This window comes from Malurus melanocephalus, unplaced genomic scaffold (genome assembly GCF_030028575.1).
Source record: "Malurus melanocephalus ecotype Western Australia unplaced genomic scaffold, MMel_1.1 scaffold_81, whole genome shotgun sequence".
NCBI lineage: Eukaryota > Metazoa > Chordata > Aves > Passeriformes > Maluridae > Malurus > Malurus melanocephalus.
This window is the reverse complement of record NW_026623313.1, coordinates 502236-519964: the sequence shown is the minus strand read 5'-3', so window position 1 is coordinate 519964 and position 17729 is coordinate 502236. Positions and strand designations below refer to the sequence as shown.

Here is a 17729-nt window from a genome sequence, read left to right as displayed (position 1 = left end):
GCTGGCCGCGGGCAGCTGCGTGACGGTGCCGCCGCCGCCACCGCCGCACACGGTGAGACCGCGACCCCAGGCAGGGCGGCTTTGTCCCGGGCAGAGCGGGGTCCGGGACGCGATTCCTGGGGAGTGGTGGGGGCACTGGGCTCCGTGGCCGGTGCGGTCGCCGCCGCTGTAGTTGCTGTCACGGCGTGCGGAGGCGAGTGTGGCCCCTGGTCGAGAGCGGGAGAGAGCGGCCCGGGATCGACACCGCGGGTGCGTCATTGGCTCCGGGGGCGCCCCTCTCCCGGGGCTGCCGGGCCGGTGGGTGTGCTAATCCCGGGGCACCCCGCCGGCTGTAGAGTTGCTGCTCCGCCGGGCCCGATAGCCAGCAGCTACGGGACGGGAGCAGAACGGTGCTTGCTGATGCCCGGGGCAAAGCGGATGCCTGGGGCTGCTGCAGGAATGGGGAACCCAGGGCAGCGGCCCAGAGCAGGGCTTCCTCCGGGACCATGCTGCCCTTTAGCTGCCCTCCGCTTGTAAGTGCGGCCCGCCCGGGCCGGTGCTCCTGCTCGTCTCCAGCTCGGTCCAGTGTGATCCCTCCTTGGGGCTCTCGGGGWCCCAAGTGTCGCTGCCGGTAGCAGGGCTGCAGCCCCCCCGCACGGCACGGCACGGCCCCGGCGCCGCTGACTCACTACCGGGCACCCGAGGCTGCTTCGCGCCTCGTCCTCCAGGGGCCCGGGAGTGCCGGGACGGGTCCGGCTGCATCGCGGGGGCCCCGCTGTCCCCGGGAGCAGGCAAGGGGAATGGTGTCGAGGCGTCTGCGGCCGAGTCCTGGCCGGGGGAGCCTCCCTGAGCTGGGGCCACCGCCCCTCCCGGCGGAGCGGGGCGCCTCGGCGGGAGAGCGCTGCGCCGTTTCAGCACCGCGGACAGCGCCGGCCCCGCCGCCCCGGCCCGGCCCCCGCTGCCGCCGTCCCTGGGGTCTCCCCTGGCAGRGGGGTCCTGTGCCCCGCACTTGCGTGGCCTCCGCCCCGGGGGATACTGACCCGTGGGTGCCGAGGTTCGGGGACCCCCATCCCCACTAGCCCCCTTCCCCCGCGGAGGGCTCGACGGGCCCCTCCCTCCCCTCCCCCCGGTTGTTTTCTCGTTCCTTCCTTGCCATCCGGGGCTGAGTCATCGCCTGCTGCCGTCTCGCTGCTGACGGTCTTGGACCGAGACGGGGGGGGGGAGAGGAAGGGGGAAGCCGCCCCCTGCCCAAGTGCTGCCCCTCGAAGGGGTTGGAGAGGCACACACCCCCCACCCGCAACACCGCTACATCCATGCTTTGGGGTCCGCCTCGCAGAGAGAGTGGATCCCGATGTCACTGGGTTGCATCCCTTCCTCGTAGTACCACATGTAGGAGGGCAACAGATGCGGTTTTGCAGGTCTCTGCTGCCTCAGTCTTACCTTCCTAACTGTCAGCACCCCAAAAAACTCCAGGCCTTCTCTGCTCTCCAGAGCCAAGGGCATACTCTCTATACAGCCCCATCTTGTCTTTGAGGGGCAGAAAATACTGGCACCGAGCCTCTGCCCTAGGCTACAAAGCTGTGTTCCCTCCCACCATCACCACATTGCATACCTGTGCCGCTTTTCTGGAGTGTAGGGTTCCCCCAAGCAGCTGGAGATGAGCAAATCCCACTGGAGCCCCCCCTTGGATGCTATGCTGACTGGCCTGTCTGTCTGTCTGTCTGTCTGTCCCAGGCTGCCTGTTTGACCGGAGGCTGTGCTCTCCGCAGGAGGTGTGCGTGCAGGGTAAGCGGCTAGCAGGGGTGCAGGGATCCCCTCTCCCTTCCCAGGTGGGTGTGGAGGGTACAGGGGTGCCTTGCAGGTGAACTTAGGATGCAGTGAGGGGCGACTGGTCAGGGGAAAGGTGGAGCTGTGCCTGGAGACCCTCACATCAGGGTGTTTGTTCATCCAGTCCTGCTGCCTCCTCTCTCTTGCAGATGGGCTGTTTGGGCAGTGCCAGGTGGGCTCTGTGCAGGACAGACCCTACTTCCAGGTCACCTCTCCCGTGCTCCAGCGTCTGCAGGATGTCTTGCGGCATCTCATGGCACAAGGTGAAGGGGAGGAGCGTGGGGGAAGTTGCTGCAACCCTGTGGGGAGGGGGTGTCGGGTGGAATTTCCTAGTGGCACTAGGACTGGCTGAGGTCCTGCTGGCCCAGGGGCCAGRGTGGGCCAAAAAGGGTGATCCTGGGAGAAGTGAGGTCAAACCCAGGCTGTGGAACACAGGGTCAGAACATCAGGACAACCTCCTATGCACCCACACCATGGTTCCCAGCCTGCCTCTGTGTCTCACTGTCTCGTCCCGTAGCAGGGCTCTCGTGGCAGGACGGCATCACCCAGTATGTGATCTCTCAGGAGATGGAGCGCATCCCGCGCCTCCGCCTGCCGCCCTCACTGGAGCCCGTGRCCAGGGACAGGTGAGAACAGCCCAGCAGAGCAGTGAGGGCTCTTCCTCCCCAGTGGGGTTTAGGGAGAGACCTCTCCCTTACCCAGTTGAGTCACCCCTGTGCTGTTTGCCTTTGAGGTTCCTGCCTGTCCGCAGCGAGCCCCGGCGAGCTCCGCTATCCCCAGAGCCTGGCCTGCCAGCAGCTCAGCATCTGGAGCAGCCCCCACCACTGCTGCTTTCCCCACTGGTGCAGCGGTACCTGGAACATGTCCTGCTGCCCTCCTCACCCCAGCTGGGCTACGAGGAGGCTCTGCTCAATCCCTACTTGTACCACAAGGTAAACTGGGGGCTGAGCACCTTCTCCTGGGCAGAAAGGTAGAGACRGGCAGGCAGCTGCTCCACTCCAAGCACCTTTCTGCTGGTGCTGGGGTAYCGCCTGCCTCCACCATGGGGTGACAAGGGACCTGTGGGGTTTGACACRCGTTTTGGTTGCAGTTCGGCTATCAGGATGGTGCTCACCAACATCTCAGCGGCTCAGCCAGGCAGAGCTCTGACACCTCCTCGCTGCTGGGCCGGGTTCCTGCCCAGACCCTTTTTGGGGCTGGCCCTGTGCCCTCCTATGGTGGGCAGCCAGGAATGGATGGGGGACATCTCTTCCAGGACTTGGGCATGCTTTCCCTGCCCAGAGAGAAAGCTGGCCGCCCAGACTCTGCCAGCACCAGGCTCCAGCACAGCTTGCGGCTCCCCAGTGACTACAGAAACATGGAGGAGAGGGAGCAGCAAGCACCTCTGGCTGTCCAGCCACCCTCTGCACAGACGGGTACCTTGTTCTCCAGCCAGGCACCAACCCTCGTCCCTATCCTTTACCCAGAGCCATGTTCCTCGTGGCTCACACTTTCCCTTCACTTTGGCTTTATGCCCATGAGCAGCATATACCTGCAACCCCACCTGCCCCACCTGCTACATMCCCTGGCCCCTGGTCTCTGTGCGGATGCAGAGCATCCAAACTGATGCTACATCCTCTTGCAGATGCTGCCCTGAAGAGACTGGCTTCCCTCCTGGCCAGCTATGGCCTGGGGCTGCCAGAGCTGAGTCCCCAGCAGCTAAGCAGCCTCTCCACCCTCCTCCAGCTGCTTCAGAGCTCTGGTGAGATAGGCGCAGGGATGGGACAGGCAGGGCCTGGCAGCAGCRGGCACTAACACACCCTGTTTCAGGGTAGGGAGTGTTGCCTTTTGGGGTGGGTACTGCAAGACCTCTTTTCTCTCTCCTTTCCAGGTKTTGCCAGCCCTGAAGTGCCCACAGCAAAACGGGTGGGTTTGCAACTGGGTGGTACTGGAGGAGGTGCCATGCCACAGGTGGGATGGGGGGGAGGAGGCAGTTCCCCAGGGTGCTCCTCAGAGATTCCAGCTTCTCCCTTTTCCTCCTTTCAGGTGATGGAGGGAGACATGCAGCATGGAGAGGAGCCAGTGCCCCCTTCCTCCACAATGCCACCCCCCAAAATCCCAACCAGCAGCACCCCAGGGGATGGAGCAAAGGGCAGGGCAGCATCCTCACCAGCTCCCCGAGCTGAGCCACAGCGGGGACACAGTGGGGATGCACTCAGCCCCGGAAAGCAGATTGTGGTGGAGAAGAAGAGCTTCACAGAAATGAAGGATGGTGGGACACAGCAGGGCATGCGGCCACCAGACGAGTATGGCTACATCATCACAGACCAGAAGTGAGAGCTGGGGGTCAGGCAAGGGGGTCTCTGTGTGTGTAGGGTCTGTATCTCTGCACCAACAGCTGTTACAGCTTCACATGCTTGACTGAGCCTGTTTGGGTCTCTGGTGGGGTCAGGTTTCCATGTGGTCAGCTCCCCCTCATCTCTTTTCCACCCACAGCCCTTGTTTCATCCCAAAGCCTTCCTTTCTCAGCCCACTCCAAGGCCAGAGCTCACTGTGGCAGGGTGGGAGGCTGGCAGTGTGTGTGCACAAGTGTCTCTGTGCACACTCATGTGCAATGGGGGGTCAGCTCATGCCCACCACCACACATCACCGCTCTTATCTCCTGCCCACCCTGGCACCCTGCTCTTGCTGTGTGCTTCCTGAGCCTGCCTGTCCCTGTTCCCAGACTATGGGGAGCACAGGCTGTCCCCTTGCCCTTGCCACCCTCTCTTCACCCTGACATTGTCCACACAGGCCCCTGGGGCTGGCTGCTGGTGTGCGGCTGTTGGAGCTCCTCGCCAAGCACCTCCACCTCTCCACCGCCAGCTTCATCAAYATCAGGTGAGGGTATGGGGGTCACGAGGTGCTGCTGCCTCAGCCCTGGCCATCTCAGCACCCCTAGGCAGTGGGACAGGAGGGGTGGGGATGGGGTGTGCATTTCYAGGTGTCACACTGTGTCCTCCCTTTCTCTGGCAGCGTTGTGGGTCCTGCACTTACGTTCCGCATCCGACAGAACCCCCAGAACTTTTCACTGGCAGATGTGGCCAGCCAGACTGGTGAGTTGGGCAATGTCCCCCTGGTCTTGTTCCTCTGTTCCCTTCCCAGTTGTGGGGTGCCCCTTCCCAGGGACCAGGAAGAGGGGGCTCCTACCATGCATCTACTGCCTTTGGCTGAAGTGGGGAGTTGCAGTGGGCAGCTGTCCTTTGGCTCTGTCTCTGGGGGGGTCTCTGTGGAGGGGAGGCATCCTTCTGACCATCTCCCTGTCCACAGAGCAAGTGAAGGGAGAGCTGGAGCACGAGCTGGGCCTGAAGATTGTGCAAACAGGAGTGGGAGAGGTAGGAGTGAGCAAGGATCCCATCCCTTGGTGCGGTGGCTGAGGATAGGGGAGTGGGGATGCTGCCACTGGGTACAAGCCAGRAAGCCAAGAACCCCCCCAGCCCTGGGGCACAGGGGTCTTTGTGAGTGAGCTGAAGGGTAGAGGAGACTGGGCAGCATTCAGGGCGCTGTGTTGGAGACAGACRCTGTCCTGTGTTGGAGGACTCCTGCTGGAGACTGCTCCAGTCCTGTCTATCCTTCATCCCCCTCCACGGACTGGCAGCACAATCCTGCCTGTATTCCCAGGACTCTCAGCTCTTTTCAAAACAAAAGGTCCACAGTGTTTGAGAGGGATTCCCAGAGGCTTTTCTTCCCCCCAAGACTGGGAGGCTGCAGGCTCATCTTCATCCTTGCCTCCCTCCAGCCTGCACACCCCATCTCAGCTGTAGCCTGGGCACCCAAGCACTGAGATGTTCCCAAAGCACCCCACAAACCATAGCTAGGCAGGCAAAATGCCATCATGTCCCCAGAGAATGGCAAAGCAGCTGAAGGCAGGGACCATCTGTTTGGAGAGGGCTTACCCCTCCCCATGCTCCTCTGGGGAGCCACRGGAAGAGTCTCTCTGGAGCAGGAGTTGGAGATAGGGACCCGTGTTTGCAGCCTGAGGAGGAAAAATGGTGTAGCACCTCCCCAGCCCAGTGTCCCATTTCTCACTTCTTGTCATGTGGCTGTAGCCGTGAGCAGGGAGGAAGGAAGAGGGGACTCTGGAGGAGGAGGCCATGGAGAAGGGGTGGCCTGGCCACTGAGGCAACTTGTCTCTATCAGTGATAYGCAGAGTGTCGCTATGGCAATGCCTTCTTATGAGGCAGGTGGCAGGAACTGGGAGAGATGTCAGAGATGACRGAGATGGAGCTCAGAGGAAGCTGAGGCAGCTTTGCAAACCTCCTTCTGCAYCCAGTTCTAACCAGCTTGTGCTTTTCCTTCATTCCCTCCCGGTTTTGAACTTGGTGGGACTGGTGCAAGATTTGAGGAAGGAGGGATGTAGAGAGGCAGGGAGACAGGGCCTGGGCAGGCCTTGGGAGAAAAATCCTTTCTGCTCCCCTGGCTCTGCTGACATCTCCAGAGTCTCCAGGGCAGCTCCTGCTTGGGTGCCCCGGGGGCTGGGAGGTGCTGGGAGGGTCTGGTGGGTGACCTGGCTGCAGGATTGGCTGGACCCTGACAGCAGTGAAGTGCTTGGACTGGCACGGCTCAGGGGCTGATGGCAGCGGGGACACCTAGGCTGGGGACATCCCCAGGTGACGATGATGGTGATGTAGTTGATGATGGTTCAGTGTTCCCTCGGTAACCTCATCAGGCTCATAGCCAATGGGAAGCTGTGGCAATGAGGTAATGCAGGGCTCTGGCAGCTCATTGGGCACAGGGTGTTTAAARTGGTGATGTCCTAGCATCCCTGTGTGCTGCCCTAGCTGGACCTCAGCAGTCTTGGCATTGGCAGGAAGGTCTTGCCTAGCAAGGCCTGAGCAGCATCCTGTTCCAGAATGGGACTGTGCATGGRTTGGGGTGTCTCCCACAGCCACAGGGAAGGACCTCTGCAAGATGGCAGGGGCTGCTCTGTGTCCTAACTGAGGAGGGCAACAGGGAGGACCTGTCCCTTYACCACTACAGCTGGGATGCTAACAGTAGTGCTGGCAGTACTGGCATATCCCCTTCCCTATTCTCCTCAATGTCCTGCTGTGGATCAGTGGCTGCASGGAAGAACCAGCCTGAGCTGGGAAAGTCTTCCTGGGCTGGGAGCAGCACACCTGGTGCTGCAGTTGCCCATCCTACACCATTAACTTCTTGGGTTGAGTTCAGCCCTTGTTAATCTCCAGCTGGGCAGAAGGAGGTCATGGAACCAAAGTTCTGTGGGGCTACTACCCACCCTATAAAGGAGCAGCCCAGGCTGGATCTGCCTCGGGCAGCAGCCCTGGGTGCTGGGAGCAGGGAAGAAGGAAGTCATTGCTGCCTGGGCTTGGCCAAGCTCCTCCAGCTCGAGGGATASCATAAACAATGCCCCATCTGACGTAGGTGGGTGCACCCTGCCTCACCCCAGTGACACCAGCTCTRCCCCAGATGAGGGTGCTGGGAGAATCAGCCCCCTCAGCAAGAGGAAGGAAGAGCCCTTGCTCTAATGCCCAGCAACCCCAAATGTGGAGCAGAATAGGGGCTCTGCCCCTCCCAACCCCATGCTAACTAACTCTTATTCTCCAGCGAAATGAGGCTGCTGCCTACTCACGCCCATCCCGCTTCGGGGGCGGCTTCCACTCGGTGCTGCTGACTTTCATCACTCTGGCCTGCTTGGCGGTCATTGCCATCGCTGTGTCTGCGGCCTTCTGCCTCCGGCGCCATGCCAAGCAGCGGGAGAAGGAGCGCCTGGCTGCCCTGGGGCCAGAGGGTGCTGCTGACACCACTTTTGAGTACCAGGTAGGACCCCTGTGGGATGTGGGATATGGGACCCCTGTGGGATGTGGGACCCTGCAGAATGCATCAGTGCCATGTGTCAGCATCGCTTGGGGTACCTGGGACTGCCCTATGGCAGCTCTGTGGCCACAGGACAGGGTTCTTGCTGGGTTCCCCAGGAGTTGTGCCGCCAGCACATGGCTGCCAAGTCCCTCTTTGGCCGTACGGAGGCACCGGCRGCACCAGCGGAGACTTCGAGGGTCAGCAGTGTCTCGTCCCAGTTCAGCGACGCTCCGCAGCCCAGCCCCAGCTCCCACAGCAGCACACCATCCTGGTGCGAGGAGCCTGTCCAGTCCAACATGGACATCTCCACCGGACACATGATCCTGGTGAGCCAGCAAAGAGGGGCAGCAGGCCCCTCCCCATCCCCATCTGCCCCCTGCTGCTGGGCTGATCCCCGCCCCTCTGCCCCAGGCCTATATGGAGGACCACCTGCGCAACCGGGACCGGCTGGCCAAGGAGTGGCAGGCGCTCTGTGCCTACCAGGCTGAGCCCAGCATCTGCTCCATTGCCCAGAGTGATGCCAACCTGAAGAAGAACCGCAATGCCGACTATGTGCCCTGTGAGCATCCCAGCCACCCTGCCCCGGGCACCAGCTCCCAGGGACATGGCTAGAGCAGGGTGTGGGTGTGGGAACACATATGGCTGCAGCTGGTTGTGGCATTAGTGTGGCCCCAGCTCCTCTAGGCACTCACAAAGTCTCCTGGCCTGTTCCCCCAGATGATCATGTGCGGATCAAGCTGAAAGCTGAGAGCAATCCGTCCCGCAGTGACTTCATCAATGCCAGTCCAATCGTGAGTGATCACTGGGGGCTCCTGCCCTGCCACCCTACTCTCTGACATGCCCAGCCCAGGCAAGGTTTTCACTGTGGGAYAGAGCTGGACTGAGGTCATATCCCTGAGGGCTATTGATGTGTGCTTGGTGCCTGCCCTGTTTCTCAAACAATTGGTAAATGCCATTTCCCTCCTTCCAGGGGCACCTGAATCTCCCTCTCTAACCCTCCTATTAACCCTGGAGTATCCCCCTGCTCCTTCAAGTGTCACCAACCTTTGGCTAAAGAATGTGAAGTCTGATACTCCCTTTCCTGTTCCAGATTGAGCATGACCCACGGATGCCAGCGTACATTGCCACGCAGGGGCCACTGTCYCACACTATTGCTGATTTCTGGCAGGCGAGTGTCATGTGGCTGTGCCAGGCCATTGGGGTGCCTTTGTGTCTGCCCACCAGATGGGTCACAGTGGCTGGAATGCCCTCCCACCTGGGCTGTCCCCCAGCAGTGAAAAGCCCCTTGCCTTGCCACAGATGGTGTGGGAACATGGCTGCACCGTCATTGTCATGCTGAGCCCCCTGGCTGAGGACAGTGTCAAGCAGTGTGACCGCTACTGGCCAGATGAAGGCTCCTCTCTCTACCACATCTATGAGGCAAGTGTGGCAGGTGGCCTGGGGCATGGAGTGTCCTCCAGCCACCATCCCCCTGAGTGCAGCCCCCTTGTCTGGCACTGAGACCCACTGTCTGCCTCCCTYGGGCAGGTGAACCTGGTGTCAGAGCACATCTGGTGTGAGGATTTCCTGGTGCGCAGCTTCTACCTGAAAAACGTGCAGTCGCAGGAGACCCGCACTCTGACGCAGTTCCACTTCCTCAGCTGGCCGGCCGAGGGCATCCCCACCACCACCCGGCCCCTCCTTGACTTCCGCAGGTGAGCGCACACCTGGCACTGTGCCAGCCCTTGGGGAGCCAGCAGTGACCCCAAATGCAGCCAACTGTTGGGAGAGGACATCGCTGCCATTATGATGAGGGTCRGGGCCATGGCAAGGACCAGGCACTGGGAGGTGCCATGGATGGGAGGGAGCAGAAGAACCAGGTTTTGGCCAACTTGGGATGAGGCTCAAAAGAATTTGGTGGGCAAAGAACCTCTGACTCAGTTTGCCAGGGCTCTCCAGCCTTCATGGTAAAGTGGTAAAGTGCTCTTCCCCAGAGCTGGCATGGAGGGCAGCACTGACAGTCACCTACCCCAACCATGGGTGCAAGAAGAAAGCGCCAGAGCCAGCCTTAAACTGGCTGTGACCCATTGCTCCCAAAGCCCTACAACCAGTGGTGGATCCCCAGCTAGCCCAGGGCAAGGGTTGGAGGACTGGGGCTGCTCCCAGGGGATTTGTCTGCCCGGGTCTTTAGCTTCCTGGGTGGTCTTGGGCTGTTGCCAGGCACTGTCCTTAGGTTGTGTGGAGCCAGGGACCCAGCCTAGGGCAGCGGGGGGGTTCTCTGAGCATGACGCCCTCCTCTCAGTCCTGCTCACGCTTTCTCTCTCTCTCTCTGTCTGTCTCTGTCTCTCTCTCGCAGCTGCCGGCGTCATTTTTGTGATTTGCAGCTAGTAATCTGGCTCCAGTTGCATAGTCACAAAAGTGATCGTTGGCAGCCGTGCCTGCTGCATGGAGCATGCCAGGAGCCCCACCGGCGCCTGGCCCCCAGCTTCACACCCCACCGGACCAGAGCCGCTCCTTGGGGTCCTGCCACTGCTCCCCTCCCCAGGCTGGGCACCTGAGGACCTGAACTCCTCTCCCTGCCCTGGCCACTTTCTACTCACGGTCCCCATCCCATGTCCAGCACCATTGTGGAGGCAGGAGAAGCCATGAGCCGGACCCCCAGGGTCACATGATGGTGTGCTGCTGCCCTGCCCCACTGAGCACAGCGAGGGACACCTAGCACAGCCTTGACCCTGGCACAGCAGGGCACTGATCTGTTCCCTCTTATCCTTGCAGGAAGGTGAACAAATGCTACCGGGGTCGCTCCTGCCCTATTATCGTGCACTGCAGGTACTGCAGGGGATGAGGGACATTTGGGCTTGAAGGTGTCTGAAGGCTGGGACCTGCTCCCCAGGACCAGCCCCATTGGGGGTCAYGAGTTCCCCTGGACCAAGCATCTGTGTTTTGCAGTGACGGTGCAGGCAGGACTGGGACATACATCCTCATCGACATGGTCCTGAACCGAATGGCCAAAGGTAGGTGGAGAGAAGCACCGTTTCTGCCCTGTCCATGAGYTTGATCTGTGAATTCCCCTCCTAGCAGCCCTGTCTCCCTCTGCCCCAGGGGTGAAGGAGATAGACATAGCTGCTACACTGGAGCACATCCGAGACCAGCGGCCYGGTATGGTGCAGACCAAGGTACGCCCCAAACTGGGGATCCTCTCCCTCCACATAAGCATGCACAGCTCCTGGGGCCGGGCTGGCAGGGGCCCTCATGCCCCCTGCTGTGCTCCCGCAGGACCAGTTTGAGTTCGCGCTGACGGCTGTGGCCGAGGAAGTGAACGCCATCCTGAAGGCACTGCCGCAGTAATGGCGAGGAGCCCTCCCTGCCCCYTCCTGTCTGCCCCCTGCCCGGCGCTTTGCACCCTCCTCACCTGCCTCTGGGGCTGCTCTCCCTGTAAATGGTGTCTGTGCTTCTGGTTCTGTTCCCCCTGCCCCCGGCCTCCCTTTCTGTCTCTCCAAGGACACTGACCTCAGGCTCTCTGTGTGCAGGAACCCCTTCGCACCCACTGCCACCACRGGAGGGGGACAAGGCTCTTGTCCGCTAAGCCCTGTGGAGGCAGACACCAGTTGGTGCTGCTGAGAGCTGGCAGSGGGGCTCTCCAACCTGTCAGTTCTGTGTTAACTCTCTTCCTTGCACCCACATGGGGGGCAAAAGTGGGCAGGGGTCCTTCACACTTGGGGGGAGCATGGGATGCAGGGGGGCCTCGCCCAGCCCCACCCTAGGTCCCCTTTGTGTGCTCCCTGCCTAGTCACTCGAGCAGAAGCGAAATTTCTAGAGAACTATAATTTTGTATCTTGATGTGAATAAAGTTCTTGTGTCACGTTCGTGCAGCTGCAGCCAGGCCTGACCTCTGACTGTGTATACTGGGATGGCACGGGGAGGAAATATCATGTCTGTCCGCCTCTATCCCTGCACTCCACGACTCCCAGACGAGTACAGCTCACCTGCAGGCAAAGATGGAGAGAACCCTGCACCTCCAGCCCAGAAAGACCCCACAGGCAGAAGCTACTGCAAACAGGTTTATTGACAGCTGTCAGCAGAAGGGGGTCAGAGAGGGGTGGCTACAGCGAGGAGGGGGGCAGAGCCCAGCCCTGCTGGCTGAGCCCAGCCATACTGCCCCTAGCTGCCTACGTCCAGCACCCCCCAGCATCCTAATCTACAACAAACCCCCATTACCACCCTCTCCACCACCCTGTGGTGCCCAGGGTATCTCCCCCCAGCCCCAGGTACTGCTCAGTCATGAGCCCTGTCATGCCCCCCCCTCACCACATCCCACGGAGCCAGAGGGTGCTGGGGGAAGGGGGTGGCAGGGGGTGGCCGTGCAGGGACAAAGCGGAGTCCTGGTTGGGAGAGCCTCCGTGGGCGAGTGGGCGTGCGCGGTCCCCGGGCGCAGCAGCCTCAGAACACACCTGGGGAGACAAGCGGAGGGGGGTACACAACAGCACCTGTGAAATCCTCCTCGGCCAAGGGCTGGGGAGAGGCAGGGATGGAGGGAGGAAAGTCCCAGCAGGAGCACGAAGACAGCCAAGGCAGAACTATGGGCAACAGAGAGGGTAGAAACACTTGTGAACATCACAGAGGGTCACTGCTGCTGTGGGAAGCAAGGAGGGACAGTGCTCTAGAGGGTGTACAAGGCATAGGGAAGGGAGTGACCAAGCAGAGTCTGCACAGAGACAGAGAAGGATAAGGTACAGGCAGGAGCAACAGCATCCAGAGGGAAGAGACAAGACACAAGGCACCAAGCAGAGGCCACGTGCGCAGCCCTCCTTGCAAGGAGGGGAGCCTAACTCAGCACTCCCTGCAGCCTGGGCAGGGGCAGGATGCAGCCAGGGAGGCACCTGCTGGAGACCCTGCCTGTCTGCAGGGCAGGCAGGGAGAGAGGGGCAGGCACAGCCAGGGCCCACCTGCCCACGGGGACCCCATGCTTCCAGGAGCCAGGGCAGGGAGATGCCCCTCTTCCTGGGACCCCATCAAGGAGGCTCCTCTTCAAGCCACTACCTCCAAGTCCAGRAGCCTCCAACCCCAGGATGCCACTAGCCACCCACTCATCTGAGCAAGGAGGCAGGGGAGACCCCCCTCCCTTGCTAGGGGAGGCAGAAGCCAAGTTCCAAGAAGTGAGACTCCACCCCCACTTTCCTCTCCCTGCCCGACAGAGAGGGACAGAACCCCAGCCTCAAGCTCAGAGGAGGGGGCAGTGCCACAGCTTCACTCTGGGTGCAGGTTCGTGCCCCACTGTAGCAGGACTGCTGGCCCCCGGTGGCTCCTGCTCCAGCCTCCCCTGTGCACCACGGGATCTGCGGGTGGAGGATGGGGTGCTATGGCTGCCCCCCGGTGTCTGCAGGGAGCTGGGGCTGTGCCCACCTGCCTGGTGGTGCCCTGCAGCTTCCATCTCTGAGAGGCTGTAGGCCATGGCCAGCTGCAAGTCCTCATCCTCATCCTCGCTGTCCGTGTAGAGGTAGACAGGTGAGGAGTTTGAGGTCTGGCGCAGGGTCGGTGGTGGCGGCGAGGGGGACCATGCCCTGGAGACGGCTTGCTGTTCCCGCCGGCTCAGCTCCAGCCCCAGGGCCATGTCATCAGGGACACCTGTGCAGACGGGGGCAAGGGTTGGGGGACTCATCTGCTCCAGCTCCCCTGAGATGGTATGGAGCCCTGGCAACTCCAACCCACCCCACCAATCCTTCAGAGCAGAGCTCCACTCCAAACCAGGGCCAACCAAGGCTCAGTCCAAAACCAAGCCTGGATGGAGCACCTCCCAGTCACCCCCAAGGGAAAGGGAGCAGACCTCAACAAATCAGTCTGCAATGGTAGTCTCACCATTGATGTGGATCGACTTCAGCTCCCCATCCTCCTCCACTTCAACCCGCTCTTGCCCATTCTCAATAATCCTGCAGACAAACAGATGGACAGTCAAGGGCCTTGCACACAAAGCACCACCAGGAAGCTGCAGGGTCTGAGGCCTGCTGATGGAGGGAAGTCTGTGGGAGCATGGTAGCCTGGCACTGCCCTCACCTCTTGGTGGTGATGCGCCTGCCATTAACAAAGGTGGTGGAAGTGGAAACAGAGCGGAAGCCCAGTCCTGCATCTGCTCCAGAGCTGAAGGATGAGGCGAAGAAATCTGGAGAAGGGAGCAACAAGGTTAGTGCCAGGATGGATGAGAAGAGGAGGGCAGGGGACAAACTCTGCATAGGGGCATGGTATTCTAGGACTCCCCTGCTGGGAGGAATGGCAGCGTCTCCTACCTGAGGATCCTGGGAAGGAGGAAAAGAAATGGCTTCCTCCATGGTGCCGGGGGCCAGGTCCTCGCAGCTCAGAGAAAGGCAGCACCTCATCTGAAAGGCAGGGATCCCCCCATCAGCATTACCCCAGCAGCTTGGCAAAGCAGAAGCAGGGCACTGATGTGAGGACCCTCTGCCAGGGCCAGCCGTGAGCTCTGTCCCCAAGCTCAGCAGCTGGCCCCGGACAGAGAGATGCCCAAGAGCCAGCCTCCCCTRCTCAACACGCACCGAAGAATTCAGCAAAGGGATCTCGCCCACCAAAGAACTCCCGGAAGACGTCGTGAGCGCTGCGGAACGTGAAGGTGAATTCAGGAGCCCCAGCACTGGCCCTGGAGCCCCCTGATCCTGCTGGAGGGAAGATTTTCAGTGTTAAATTGAGCCCTGGGAGACAACTCCCCTGAAAGGTGGGGAGCCCTGGTAGCACTGACCCACACTGGGTTTTCAGGAAGGGATGTATCCAGAGCTGCACTAACCCCCATGGCCCTACTCACCTGCTCCCATGAGTCCATCCTTGCCATAGCGGTCRTAGACATCACGCTTTTGCTCTGGAAGAAGAAAGGGGGCTGCAGGGAAGCTGGCTGCCAGGCGGGAGCATGAGCACTTCTCCTGACTAAGGGAGATGCAGAACAGCAGGGAGCAAGAGCAGGGGCGTGGCACACAACCCTGCTGCACTGGCACTGCACATGAACCCAAGTAAGAGCACTGAGCAAGGATGCAAAAGCTTCAGCCCTGCCAGAGAGACAGCATTGTGAAGGCCAGCAGCTTAGCATCCATCTCAAGAGTGGTTTTGGGAGATGTGAGGAACTAAACAAGCCCCACAAGCTRTGTGATAAAGCTGCAGGGACCCACTGCCTCCTGGGGAGAGTCAGGGATACAACCTGGGTGAGCTCAGAAGCAAGACAGCCCTGCACAAGCAGTCCCAAGGGYAGACASACACACACACACACACGAGACATCACTGTGGCCTCTTACTGTCCGACAGCACTTCGTATGCCTCTGCGATCTCCTTGAACTTCTGCTCAGCATACTCCTTGTTGTCTGGGTTTTTATCAGGGTGCCATTTCAGCGCAGCCTTTCTGTACCTGCACAGAGGGGCAGTGATGGGCATGCAGCAGCCCTTGGGCTCCTCAGCCAGCAATCCCCATCTGAGCACGCACCTCCCACCCTGAGGACAGGGACACCCCAAACCCAATTCACCTAGCACCCCACAGCCTCAGGCACTGAAGAGGACTGGTTCTGCCTCCCAAGGAGAATATGTTTTCTTATTTATTTATTTATGCATACACACAGACTAAACAAACAAAACTGAAATGACCCCAGAACTGCAGCACAACACTAGTGCAACATGTGCCTGCCTCAGCTGGCCTCATTGATGGCTCTGGACGATGCCCACAGGTTTGTTCTGGAGCCTTCATGCACTCCACTGTGAGCGTGCATAGACCAAGGGTTGCTGGGGGGCCCATGGGGCTGGGAGGGCACCAGCAGCCCTTTCCTCCCCAATGCAGTTAGCTAGGGTTAACYCAGGCTCCCCAGCTTCTCCCACTCACACTTAGGAAGCCCCCCACAAGGACCCCTGCCACCAAGCCAGCAATCTGCTGGCATTCCCCCTCAGGTGATGCCTCACCCCAGTGAGAGCAGCAGCAACTCGGCAGGGTGCCAGGCAGGAGTTGCAGAGACTCAGGAGGCTCTGTCAGCCCTCAGGGCTTCCYAGTAGTGCCTGGGGCACAGCACCTGCCTGCTCACAGGGTCCAAGTCCCTAAAAGGGGATATGCTGCTCTTCACCCTGTGAGCTCCAGTCCCCTGCTTTTGATGCCAGCAGAGTCCCTGTGCTCTAGTCTTCTGCCATCCCTGCATCCTCTGACCGAAAGAGAGAGAGTGGAGCCTCCAAACACTACCAAGACTCACCTCCAGCCCCACGCTGACAGCAGGGACAAAGGGACCAAACCCCACCAAAAGATGCTTTTGTAAGGCAGCAAAGCCCAACCCTGCTCTGGCGCCCACACAAAGGAAACAAAGGCTGAATTGTCATCTCTGGAGCTGGGCCCTGWCCCCATCACCCCAAGAGAGCCCCTGCCTCGCAGGCACCAGGTGGAGATGGCTTGGGGGCTCTGCCCGGCAGGCAGGGGCACACTGCCATGCACTTACGCCTTCTTGATGTCATCAGCGGTGGCACTGCGGCTCACCCCCAGCGCTTCGTAGTAGTCGACCATGATGTCAGCTGTCCCACAGGGTCACTGCCGGGAGAGAAGGCAAAGTCAGGGATCCACAGGCACAGCCTGGCAGTACTGTGTGTGGGACAGCAAGGGTGAGCTGCCTACCCTCGCCACACCCCGGCCACCCCACTCTCCCCCAAGAGAAGCTCAGTGCCACACCATGCCCAGTTCCCCACCACCCTACCCGCACCTCAGCCACCTGGGAAGCACCTATAATCCCGGGGGGGAGGACCCTTTGCTGCTGACGCAGCGCCGCGCCGCCGGCATCACCCCAACTTGCCCAGGACGGGGAGCGGGGTCCCCGCTGCCGGTGCCGCTCGCTGCCCGCTTCCCCCGGGGGGGCTCAGTCGCGGGGCGGGGGGGGGCAACGGGAGCGCTAAGGTGCTTAACGGCTGGAGCGGATTAAGGGCTCAGCGGGGACCCTCCCCGTTCCCGGGCACGCCGGGACACTTCCATCGACCGACCCGCTCCGGGTGGGGGACAGGAGCAGAACGCGGCCGCTGCAGCCCCCCGCGACCCYCCGGGATACCGTCCCACCCCTGGTACTCGCCCCCGGCCCGTGAGTCCCAGCTGACGGGAGGGCGGTGCTGGCGCTGGCAGCGGCACCGGTACGGCGGCACTGGGACCGCCCCCCGGCCCGGCCGTAAACACGGCGCTCCCGGAGCCACCCGCTGCTGCTGGAAGTTTCCGCACCCCGCCCCGCCGCCACCGGCCGGCGGCCCTGGGCTACGGCCAGCGKATCTGGGGCACCGGGAGGAGCAGGGGCGGTGGCGGCGTCACGGCAAGGAACCGCACCGGTCCCGGTCCCCCCGTGCGCCACGGGCCGCCGCTCCTCGACGGCCCCTCCTGCCTCGCTCCCCCGTCGCGTCCCACCCCGCCCCGCCCCGGTGCCCACCTGAGCGCCGCCGCCGAGCCCTCCCCGCCCGCCCGGGCCGCCCGCGGCCGGTGTCGCGCGTCCCCCGCGCCCGGGCCACCGCGGGCCTGGAGGCGGCTCCGCTGCGTGACGGGCGGCGGCTGCAGCCAACCGCGGCCCTGCCGTCACGGGCTCGCCGTTGGGCCGGCTGATGTCATAGGGGGCGTGTCTGAGCGCGGAGTGCGGGCGCTGCTCTGACCGGGCCCCCCTCAGCCCCCGCCTCAGCCCCCGCCTCAGCCCCCGCCTCAGCCCCCGCCTCAGCCCCTTTCCTGTCCTCCTCCCGGTCCCCGTCCCCGCGCCGGCTCCGCTGCTCCCAGGGCCGCGGGGGTTCCGGGGCAGCGCCGGCAAGGTGCGGGCGGGGTGGCACCGACCTGTCCCGCTGGTCCCGGTGCTGACAGCGCAGCGCACCGAGGCACGGCTGCAGCCCCGGGGCAGCTCCCGGCGCCGCGTGCCCCTGGCTCCCTGCCCAGTCAGCTGCCCGGCCGGTCCCGCCGGGAAGGAGGAGCCGGCGCGGGGGGACAGCTGGGGTGACTCAGCGCTTTGTCGGGGCGGGGGACGTGACGGGGCGCAGCTTGCCGGACTGGCGGCCACAGGTTCCTGCCGGGAGCCCGGGCTGCCTGGCACCACCGTGACACCGCTGTGGCGCCGGCAGCCGGGGTGCCCGGG

At 62.0% G+C, this 17729-nt stretch overlaps 2 protein-coding genes across 10 annotated transcripts; one reads left to right on the top strand and one right to left on the bottom strand.

The window, feature by feature from the left end:
- Nucleotides 1-6: 6 nt before the first annotated feature.
- On the top strand, nt 7-11272 carry PTPRN (protein tyrosine phosphatase receptor type N). Of its 3 annotated transcripts, XM_057367597.1 has the most exons (23): nt 7-52; nt 1714-1764; nt 1956-2069; nt 2327-2432; nt 2540-2738; nt 2897-3221; nt 3431-3547; nt 3677-3756; nt 3832-4118; nt 4579-4665; nt 4801-4880; nt 5095-5159; nt 7390-7602; nt 7758-7967; nt 8053-8200; nt 8359-8432; nt 8732-8809; nt 8941-9060; nt 9169-9335; nt 10396-10449; nt 10570-10634; nt 10723-10796; nt 10897-11272. In XM_057367597.1, exons 3-23 carry the CDS (start codon nt 2060-2062, stop codon nt 10966-10968), a joined length of 2631 nt encoding a protein of 876 aa, XP_057223580.1. In that variant the 5' UTR covers nt 7-52; nt 1714-1764; nt 1956-2059; the 3' UTR covers nt 10969-11272. The 3 variants fall into 3 exon arrangements, with proteins under 3 accessions (XP_057223580.1, XP_057223579.1, XP_057223578.1); XM_057367596.1 differs by lacking the exons at nt 7-52; nt 1714-1764 and having other exon boundaries at nt 2011-2069; nt 3062-3221; XM_057367595.1 differs by lacking the exons at nt 7-52; nt 1714-1764 and having other exon boundaries at nt 2011-2069; nt 3677-3711.
- A 271-nt stretch (nt 11273-11543) lies between these two features.
- On the bottom strand, nt 11544-17518 carry DNAJB2 (DnaJ heat shock protein family (Hsp40) member B2). Of its 7 annotated transcripts, none has more exons than XM_057367604.1 (10): nt 17046-17151; nt 16083-16171; nt 14910-15019; nt 14429-14482; nt 14166-14285; nt 13902-13991; nt 13672-13777; nt 13477-13547; nt 13024-13245; nt 11544-11606 (listed from the first exon to the last, which is right to left on the bottom strand). In XM_057367604.1, the coding sequence occupies exons 2-10, from the start codon at nt 16145-16147 to the stop codon at nt 11566-11568; spliced, it is 879 nt and encodes a 292-aa protein (XP_057223587.1). In that variant the 5' UTR covers nt 16148-16171; nt 17046-17151; the 3' UTR covers nt 11544-11565. The 7 variants fall into 7 exon arrangements, with proteins under 7 accessions (XP_057223587.1, XP_057223585.1, XP_057223586.1 ...); XM_057367602.1 differs by lacking the exon at nt 11544-11606 and adding an exon at nt 11669-12197 and having other exon boundaries at nt 17046-17152; XM_057367603.1 differs by lacking the exon at nt 11544-11606 and adding an exon at nt 11669-12197 and having other exon boundaries at nt 14166-14282; nt 17046-17152.
- Nucleotides 17519-17729: the final 211 nt, after the last annotated feature.